The following is an 11212-nucleotide window of genomic DNA, read 5'->3' as shown; positions in this document are numbered from 1 at the left end:
CAGAAATCTTAAAATATGCCACTATCTTGCCAAAGTTCTTAATGGATTTTAACCAGACAAAACATAAATGCATGCAAAGAATGCAGTATTGACCAAAATGTATTTACAATAAACTCTCTTCTAGTCACTAGTTGAGCTTTAAAGAAGGATTAATGAAACTTTCAAACTGTATGGATCCAGAAACTGATTGTGCCACTAACAACCAGACACACCACTAAATTCAGCAGCATGTGCAAATCTGTTGATAATCTGTTCTTTCAGTTTTTGGATCCATACAGTATTTAATTTGCATTAGTCCCTCTTTAAAGCTTGACTAATGACCAGACGAAAGAGTTTATTGTAAATAAATGTTGGTCAATGTAGCATTCTTTGCATGCATTTATGTTTACCTTACTATGCCAAAGCGTTGTGTTTAAAAACCGAATGTGCCAACTTTCAGTAGCATGTGCAAATGGCAGTAGACTTTGTTTCCACCTGGTATTAAGATGCGTCTCGGTTGATCCGACCACATGTGGTAAGGTGAGACACACCACTGTTTACACATGGTCGTTTTAATGCGTCTTCTGTGACCACTTTTGATTGGATTTGGAGGAGAGGGATTCTGTTTCATGACGACGTACATCATTCACTATGTCAGTGTGTAACTGCATGATAATAAACTGCAACAAAGTCAGGAAAAGACAAACATTCATATGTGGTTTTTGTGATCCGATCACAAAATGTTTTAGACACAATTTAGATCTGTATTTAGCACTGACCACATATGTTTGGATCACCTGAAACGGATTTTAATACCAGGTGTAAACGGGGTCAAAGATGTCATGCCACTAAATGCAGCAATGGTTCTAATTTAAATTGTTATTGGCATCTTACGTTCTGTTGCCATTGGCACGTGCTGCTTGTGGCTCATCCATTGGCATTTCTGGTCACTAGTGGCATATGCCACTGTAGATGCCACTAAAATGTGTGGCACGTCCGGTAGCGACTGATACATACCACTGTATTTTGAGGTACTTGGGAGACACTTGTGGAGTCGGCAGGTTAGACAGACTATTTTGTTAGAAAAAAAAAGTGGCTTGTTTGAGATCACGTGTGTGTGTGTGTGTGTGTGTGTGATGCTCATAGAGGTACATTCTAATGGTTTATGGAATTAATGTCTGAGACCAAACATACTTCATATACTGTACTGTATGGCTCTACAAACTGAAAGAACATACAGCTCTATTATTTGTAAAACGAATAACTTAATGGTTTCAACCTGAAAGACTTAAACTTAATTCACTTTAAAACATGAAAGTGTATAAAGAAGAAGGATAGGATGTGAAAGGATATATATTTTTTAATATATATGCAATGAAATGTCAACTTACAATATATAATTCTTTGAGTTATGTTTGTTTTACATAGATTTTATCTGAGGACATGCTTTGATCTATGAGACCCAGAAAGTGGCCTTCCTTACAGGGTTCCCGCAGATCCTTAAAAAGTCTTAAAATGTCTTAAATTTGATTTTTAAAATTTAAGGTCATAAAAAGTCTTAAGTCTTATTTTTACTTATGAGAGGTCTTAAATTTTAGATGACACTTTGACTTAGACATATCCAAATACTTTACCAAATTAAGACTATCTAATTAGCATTATATGATTTTTGTTATTCTTTCTTTGTGGATTTGCTTGTTCATGTGACAATTCGTGGCATTTACGACAGCGTATTACGTATTGTCTCCTGCATGCGAAAGGAAGAGAGAAGGAGAAGAAAATGGGTAAATGTAAATTCAGTGCGATTTGGTTCCAAGATGTGAAGTATATAGAATGGTTAGCTGGTGCAAGCAACGAGTTTGAGGTGACTTGCAAGATGTGCCAGAAAACCTTCTGTTCTCTGAACGAGTCGGTTCTTTTGAATCTGCAGCGTGGTACTCTGAGGGCTGAAGTGTTGTGGGTTCTGCACATGATAAGTCGACACCATTCATACAAGTCAAACAATGACATCCACACACTTTTCAAGGCAATGTTTCCTGATTCGTAACATGTAAAAACATTCACCTGTGGCAGAGATAAAATGGCATACATAGCCAGATTTGGTATTGCGCCATTTATTAAAAGACAACTGACCACAAAAGTTAATGACGAATGACGAAAGCATGAACAAAACAACAAAAAACAAACAACTAGACCTCCATGTCAGGCACTGGACCACGGATGAAATGGGAATGTACATTTGCTCCCGCTACTATGGTTCTCAGTTCCTGGGCCATTCCACAGCTGAGGATTTATTGGACAAATTCAAGGTAAAAATACATTTATAGTACACAAAATACATAGTACACACTTGTCTCAAAAGAAAATCAGTGAGTGTATTTCATTTTTAGGGGCTATAGTGCAACCCACACCATGAAATATGTAATTAAATGTGCTGTAGCAGGTCAACAAAAATAAAAATTCAGTCTAGTACCAGTCCTGCAATAATCCCTGTTCTCATGAATGTTATATTGTACAGCTTTGTTTCAACTGTTTTAGAGATTGTATATCAGTGTGGTTTGACAAAACCAAACTACAACATCTTAAGTGATCATAAAATTACACTAGCAATTGTCATCTAAATAAGTTTTTGCTTTAAAGTACACATAATGATTACTCAATGCCTGGCACACACATATGCTGTATGATCTGCCATTAGCCTGTTTTGTTGTTGTTGTTGTTGTTGTTGTTGTTGTTGATGATGTTTTTCCTGTTGTATCTTCTCTGTAGGATGGTACAAAAGAGCTCCGCCTCAGCAAGATGCTTTCTGTGTCAATGGACAGGCCAAGTGTTAATTGGAAGTTTGTGCAGCTCCTACAGCAAGAATACAGTGAACAGTTTGGTGGAGCTCAGATTCAGATTGTGAGAAGCTGTGGTCTTCACATCATGCACAATTCTATCAAGGGTGGTTTTGGAGTGTGACAAGTAGAGAAGCTTTTGAAGGCCCTGCATGTCCTTTTCCACTGTGCCCCTGCAAGCGGCAAGATTTCAGTTTAGTGACAAAGTCCACAAAATTTCCCCTGCCTTTTAGTGGGCATCGCTGGCTGGAAAATTTGCCAGCAGTGGAAAGGACAATTGAAATTTGGCCATCCATTGTCACCTATGTGGACCAGGTGAAAATGAAAAACTCCCCAACCCAGGATCATCCTCATATGACACTGTAGCAGAGGCCCGAATGGATCCCCTAACTATACCAAAGCTGCACTTCTTCATGTTCATCTCAATAAGCTTTCAGCCGTACCAAACTGTTGTTCCCATGATCCCCTTCCTGAACAAAGACTTGGAAGATCTTGTCAGGGTAAATATACATGTTAAAATTATATTATCTTACACCCTTTATTCATTCATAATCATGTTATGTACACTTGCAATGTATCTTGTGCGCTTCAAAATATATATTTAAATATTCATCTATTGTTTGTCATATCTGCTATATTGCTTACATGTTGTTTAATGAATGTATGTACACACACTGGACTCTGTAGACACTAGGTCATTAATTCTGTATTGTAATTACAATATTACTCACTCAATGGAAATTTTTTCTCAGAGCCTTTTCCGACGCTTCATCCAGCGGGACATCCTTCTTGTTTCTGTGTCAAAGCTTGTCAGGCTTGATGTGACAGATCAGAGCCTATGGGTCAGTCCAAAGGAGGTGGATATTGGAATGGGAGCCACAGCTGCCTTGAAGGTGTGCCACTCACTTTTCTTATTAGTTATAAATGGTTCCTTATGAATTTATTCAGTAGGATTCAGCTTGTTCATATAAATATCTTGCACAGATCACTTGTTTCTACTTTTGCCTGGGAAGATCAGGGAGTCAAAGCAGAGTAAGCGAGCTTAGTCTGCTGCAGTTCATGAAAGACTGTGGGATTGCTCTTGCAAACATCTGCAAGAAGATTCTGGATAAATGTCCACTGAAGTACCACTTGTTCCGAAATATGACGTGTCTGGACCCAAATAGAATGTACTCTGAGCCAGATGTGTGCTTGCAGAGAATAAAGGGCCTCATCCAGAAGTGTGTACAGGATAAGCAGTTGTCAAGTCTAACAGCTGGTAAATAATACTTAGGAATAAAAAATTACTTGACAATTCAAAGTATATTTTATTTCTTATAGGCTCTATTGTATTAGCCTATTTAAATAGTCCATGTACAAATGCAGGTCATTTATTATACCTAACTGAAGTTTAAGGCAAAATGAGCAGGATTTGTCACTTCCAGTTAGTAAGACAACATTCAAAACTGGCCCTTCCTCTTTTGTTCATAACACCAGAATTGTGCACTGATTATGCTGCTTACAATTTGCATCTGGTCGCTACATTTTTAGAGTCCCGTTCTCAAACCTTATGTGCTGTTATTGGCTGGAGGTGACATACACACTGTATAAAAAACATTCAGAAAACATCTAGAACTCAGCAAAATAAGAAAATACAGGCAGAGGGCAGAGTTTCTGGAGATACAGACACCACCACACACCTCTAGTGTGATTGAGAGAGATTGTTTTTGTATAAGTCTGTACATTGTATTTTTGGAAATTCCTACTCATTCTGCCATTTGAAGTACTTTTCAATACAGTCTGCATACTAATTCCAAAAGAATTTAGCTCTTAACAGTTTTAATGCGGTTAGTATTTTGCATTAGAATAAGGTCTAATGTGTAAGCAACTGCCAATATTGACTTTCCTTTTTTAAATACAGGTGATGTGATTGCACGGCATTTTTAGACATTCCTCTTCAATGAGGCCAGAGCAGCAAGCTTCAAGGACTTCAGTCCCACAGAACCAAACTCCAGAGTCGACATGTTTTTGCATCAGCACATGAGCACCTCATCACCTGAGCTGTGGGGTTTTGTGAAAAAGCTGCTGATTCTCTCCCATGGCCAAGCAACAGTTGAATGTGGGTTCTCAGTCAACAAAGAGGTGGAAACATGGAACATGGATGAAGACACAGTTGTTGTCCAAAGACTTATCTGTGACCATGTGAGAGTGTATGGTGCAGTGATCATGGTACCTCTTACAAAAGAGTTACTAAACTACTGTGCAACTGCACGGACCAGGTACAGAATTCACCTAAATGAGGAAAAAAGGAAAAAGACAAAGGATGAGCAGATCACCAAAAGAAAAATGGCTGAAGATGAACTTGAAGTTCAGCGGAAGAAAAGAAAAACCATCCACAGTGTATGTGAGACCCTAGAAAAAGATGCAGACAGCTTTGCAGAAAAAGCTGAGAGTACGACAGGGACAAAGGTGGCAGAACTGATTGTAAAGTCCAACACACTGAGAAGACGCTACAAGGAGAAGAGAGAGGAGCTAGATGACTTGGATAAGGAAATTGAGAGAAAGTCTTCTGAGCTACAAGAAATATAATGCTGAGATGTATCTGTTTTGATGTTATTAATTTTATTGAATAAAAATTGTTACATATGTGAAACCTGTGTTAATGGCTGTTTGTTCTGCTGTGCAAAAATGGTATTAATCTTTCTTTGTTCGGGTCTTAAAAAGGTCTTAAAAAGTCTTAAATTTGATTTTACAAAGTGTGCAGCAACCTTGCTACCAGCTGTTTTGTCAACTTTCAAGGCTTCGTCAAGAAGCATGTTTGTCCAATAGTGTTCAAAATGTCAGTGATGCTGCCATGTGCATTGTATGTATTTAATTTTTTTTTAACGAGTTGAACCAATTTTTATTTATCTGTATTTTCTAGGGTACCACTGTGAGACCTCTGCCGACATGGACATGATGGCATTTTGTTTTCCTTTTGTAGAGAACACTGTGTTTAATGTTGTGTTCTTGGTTTTGACACTGCTCGCAGTTCGGGAGAGGTGAAAGTTACATCTCTGTATTTGGAAAGGCACTAATGTCTTCCTGCAACAATGTTCACAAGTCTACCTTGTATGTACATTGCATGTTTCTGCAACAGTATGCATAAAACCTGTGTATTTAAGCACTCATTCTCTCTTAAGCATTTGACAAAGGCACACTCATAACATCTATGTGTGTGTGAACAGTTAAAGGCACAGATAACATCTCTGTGTGTGAACTTGAAGACACATAATCTCTCTTTGTGTGATCTAATGAAGATAAATAAACGCATGTGACCCAAACTTCATCTCCCACTTCTCTTCTCTTCTCTTTGACATCAGCACTATATCAACTGTCTAATTCCACTAAATGTCATTCCAGACAAAGCACAAAAGGTGCCACTGTATAATCTTGCCATATTCCACATTGCTAGTCTACAAATAATCTAAGCCAAACCTGATTGTAAATTCTTGGTGGGAATTGGCAAATATCCTTTTTCTCTCTCTAAATTTTACAGTTGTAGCCACCACTCTACATTGACTCAGAAGAATACAATCACACATTGGTGATCACAGTGACATAGTAACCATACAAATATAATGAAAAGTTAAGTAGTTGAAACAGTTAAGCTGTCAGAGCACAGTGGCTATTTAAAAAATAAATAAAACGCCTATGTTGACTAATTACTTTATTACAAGAAAACAAAATACATTTCATGCACAACGCGTATTACAACGGAACACGAGACAGACCTAAACTACAGTGTAAAACAATCATTTTTGGCTTTGTACGGTTAACCTGCTAAAAGCTAATGTCAGGAAGCAACGTGATTTATACAATATGTCCACGCGCCATCACTACCGTTAAATAAACCGGCGTGTATCGTTGACAACATCTACAGTACAGTATGCCTTAAAATACAGTGGCATGTGTCAGTCGTCCAGACGTGACACAAATTTCAGTGAGTGCGGTAAAGTTAGTTTTATATTTGACATTCGTTTGACATTCGCGACAATATTAAACTCTTTTCACATTTTCAAGGCAAACCAACTTAGAAATGCATGAATACGTTTTCTTTGCCTAGCACAAAGCTGAATTTAAAAAAAGGAGATTTTTTTTCATATACATTTTATTAGCCCTATAAATCAAACAATTTAACCATTTGATATTATGACACCACAACAAATATGAAATGTTCTTAATAAAATATTGTAAATAATGTTAATAGCCAACCCCTTCTCAGTGTTTCTCTGTGTATCAGGAGACTGTCTAACCATATTATTGCAATATCATTATTTCACTAATGAAAAATATGTTAGGAAACAGTCGCATAAAGTAACCAGATGTTCTCCACTGAATCGTTGTTTAACATAAATCGCTGGAAAAGTTTAAACTGTGCTATTATAACTTCCCACTATATGACAATGATAACACTAAGCCTGGTAGTACAAATAGATGCAAGGGTGCCCTTTTAGCGTAAAATAAGTAGCCCATCACCAAATGACAGCAAACGTAGCCTGGTGCGCTTTCTTGCTCTCGTCTCAGTGTCATCATACCAAAAAAAAAAAAAAAAAAAAAAAAAATACAAAAAATAATAATAAATATATAAAAAAATAAAAAGATTTACGCATTGCAGTTTCATAACAAAGTCCTATCATACTGAATCGATGTTTAACAAAATTATTATTATTATTATTTAACATTTAGATTTTTAACATTTTATTAAAAATTACTCAATTCCTCCCTGAGATGAAATATAAACTGTTCAAGCCAGATCGGAAAATATCATTAAAAACTGAACAAAAACGCGTTTACAGAACATAAACATACAACTGATCTATAATATATCAGTGGTTATCCTCCCTAAAGTCACTGTTTGGCTGCTACAAAGCTAAAGGAAGTGGGAGGGAAACCCGGCTCGCAGAGCGCTCCAGGCTGATGATGTGAAAGCTCACAGAGCCACAAATTGTTGCGGGTTTAACATTAAACAGAGAGGCATACCCAATGAGCGCACTCGAGCACCTCCCCAAAATTTTCTGATTACAGGCGCTAGATGTTTATTTACATATTACGCGCGCATAAAGGCGACAGAAGAGGAGAGTCGCTTCAGTATACAAGTAGAAGACAGGGATGGATCACAGACCGGCGGATTTCGCACTTTGTGGACGCGCAAAAGCAGTCTTTTAGTGCACTGCATCCTGGAATATTCTTCCATTCACATCTCACTCTCTTTCACAATTTGCCATTTATAGATCAAACAAGTCTCTGGTGCACCAAAACAGTTTTGCTTTTCGCGCATAATCATGTTTTTTTTGCTAAGGTCAGTTCTTCTTGTTAATGTGTTATATGTTCAATGGGAAATTGTTGGTTCAATGCAGAGTCAGTTGTGCGAACCCGTCAGACTGGACCACCAGAGATATGTAGAGAACAGTTTAGTCGGTGTTGAAGAGAACGCGTTGCCACAAAGAGTTGTATTCAAAATAAGTGCATTCGAACAAGATTTTGTACTCGAATTGCAGTCGGACTTCAGTTTCATTGCCCCAGGCTTCTCTGCACACACAGACGCAACTACTCAAAATTCAGCTCAGAGTGAAGATTTGAGCCGGTGTTTCTATGCCGGCGAGGTGAATTCTGACCCCCTGTCCTACGCAGCGCTGAGTTTATGCAAAGGCTTGCAGGGGGCTTTCGGCTATGATGGCTGGGAATACTTCATCAAGCCGGCGTTCAACGACACCACCTCAACAACCGACTGGGAAAATGTGGATGCGCATCTTATCAGACGCCGGTCTAACGCAAATCTGAATGGAACTTCCACTTCAAGGTGCGGTGTGGACAGCGGTGTGACCTACACCGTTGCACAGTCTTTGGCAAAGTTTAAACACCTGAAGGAGCAACACATTAGTCACCTGAGAAATCGCTCGAAAAGGTTTGTCTCCATTCCGCGTTATGTAGAGACATTAGTGGTGGCCGATGAGTCCATGGCTAAATTCCATGGTGACGACCTGAAGCATTACGTGCTGACTTTAATGTCGGTGGCAGCTAAGCTTTACAAACATCCCACCATTCTCAACTCTATCAACATCGTGGTCGTCAAGTTTATGGTGATTAACGAGGAAGAGAAAGGACCCAAGGTGTCCGGGAACGCAGCGATGACCCTGCGTAATTTCTGCACCTGGCAAAAGAAGCTGAACAAAAACAACGACAAGCACCCGGAGTATTGGGATACGGCCATCCTGTTCACAAAAGAGGTAAGGCTAATCCACGTTTCGTCAACAGGGGGCAGTCTGCTCGAATCCTAGAATGATCCCGCGAATGTATATTGTGGTAATTATATCAAGATGTCTTGCAACATGAAACAAAACGGAACACAACACAGGCGTTTGCAATTTACTTACCCAATAATCAAACCAATTTAGATATGATTTATGATGGCATTGTAACCGCACCTTTTAAGACCAATGTTGCATTGGTAAAATTTTACAATAAGTTTCCATATATTAACATTATTTCACAACATCAGTTAACATGAACTAACAATACACACATTTTTTACAGCATTTATTAATCTTGGTTGATGTTGATTTCAACATATAGTTACTAATACATTTTTAAAATCAAAAGTTGTATTTGTTAACAGTAGTTAATGCTCTATGAACTAACATAAACTAACAATGAACATTTTTTTTTTCATATCTAACACGAACAAAGATTAATAAATGCTGTAAAAAATATATATATTGTTCATTGTTTGTTCATGATACCTAATGCATTAAACGAATGGAACCTTACCGGTGCACTACACATCCATAAATAGGCCGATATGTTGTTCTAATCATGTGCACGTATTTGGATGGGTTCTTACTCTTACTTCAAAAAGTAATGTTTTAAACACATATTGGCATACAAGCCTTTTTTAGACTCTGAAATGTGTTTTGTGTCTTACCAAGCAATGGGCAGGCTGCAACAAGAACAGCCTCCAAAGTTAACCTACAGTCGCCATGGGGCTCCCATCATATTTATGAGTGTTGTTAAGGTCATGGGTCAGGCCTGTCTTGGGGCTACTGCCCTCTGTTGGCACTGCAAGTATTAATGTGTGCACTGAATCAGTAGAGACACAATTCATGTATGCAGAATGCTTAGAAGAGTGACAAAATAATTTAATTATTGATCCAATTTAACTTGCAGTATTCTTTTAAATTGTTAAATTTTAAAACTGGCAGATCATGGTAGATCAGAGTAGAATTTTCAGGGAAAACAGAAAGAGCAACATGTCTAATTGGTCATACTGTATGTGATTTGAGAGCCACAGCAAAAGGCAAGATTTTTTCATTAAACAATGACTTACATTTCAGTCTGTTCATTTGTCAAAGCTATCGTATGGCTAAAGATGAAAATTAAGATTAAAATTGTTTCAATCACTTTTATGATACCAATGTGGTCCTTTTTTTTGTCATTGTGGAGCTTGACAGCCAGACTAATCTCACTGTGAATTTTGCAACAGTAGGTTGAAAGTTCTGCCTCTAAATTCAGTCTGTATTTACCGAAATTCAAACCCCAGTGACCAAAGCTGAAAGTGTTGTTGAACTTATGAACATGTGTGAGCTTTAGTTACTTGGGTGAAATGTCCACAGAGTGGCTCCATAAGCGAGTTGTAAAGTGAGTTGTATTTTTGTTATAAATGATAAAATATGTCAACAGGAATGCATATTTTATTAACCATACGCCTAAACCCATTCCCTAAATCTAACTGTCAGTAGAGTAAAAATAAAATTTTAGTGGGAAAATGCAACCTCTGAATTGCACTCATCGTTGTTAATGTGAAAGCGACTACTTCCTGGTCTCCATGGGACCAGAACCAAGGTCTCTAAAGGGTGCTCGTGTGCCATGCTGTCAGTAGTGCCACAGGAAAAGGTAAACATATTTAAATTGATTAAAAAAAAGTCTGATGGGAGACAACACTTGTCAGTATTTTGGCAGAATTGGGTTGAATTGAGGGCACCAAAACATTTGGTGGCAACACTGTGTCGATTTCCGGTGTGATGGTGTTGTGACAGTACCTGTTCCCATTACCTACAATATTTGGAAAAGAGCAGCCAGGATATTGTCAAAATAACTACTCAAGATTAGCCTTCAAAAGTAGGGCTGCCACTATCGATTATTTTAGCAATCTAGTAATCTAACGATTATTCAGTGGATTAATCAAGTAATCAGAAAAATTATTAAATAACTCAGTTTGAAGTTGTCGAGGTGAAGTCATGTTTGTCTAAAATGCATTAATTAGCCTAAGTTTTGATGTATTTTCGATTGAATAACAACAACAAAACAATTGTGCAAGCAATATATAAAGCCAACAGAAACCCAAAACAGATCTATAATATAAAACATTTATATAATTC

At 37.8% G+C, this 11212-nt stretch overlaps 1 protein-coding gene across 1 annotated transcript in view; it reads left to right on the top strand.

Annotated features, from left to right (window-relative positions):
• The first annotated feature begins 7886 nt into the window (after positions 1-7886).
• Positions 7887-11212, top strand: part of LOC127437534 (A disintegrin and metalloproteinase with thrombospondin motifs 15-like) — a 35915-nt gene continuing 32589 nt past the window's right edge. Inside the window, exon 1 of the mRNA XM_051692524.1 lies at positions 7887-9064. Coding sequence (XP_051548484.1) covers positions 8120-9064 — 945 coding nt within the window. The 5' untranslated portion in view covers positions 7887-8119. The remainder of the gene's footprint in view (positions 9065-11212) is intronic.

Source organism: Myxocyprinus asiaticus, chromosome 4 (genome assembly GCF_019703515.2).
Source record: "Myxocyprinus asiaticus isolate MX2 ecotype Aquarium Trade chromosome 4, UBuf_Myxa_2, whole genome shotgun sequence".
Classification (NCBI taxonomy): Eukaryota; Metazoa; Chordata; class Actinopteri; order Cypriniformes; family Catostomidae; genus Myxocyprinus; species Myxocyprinus asiaticus.
This window is presented reverse-complemented; position numbering and strand designations above follow the sequence as displayed.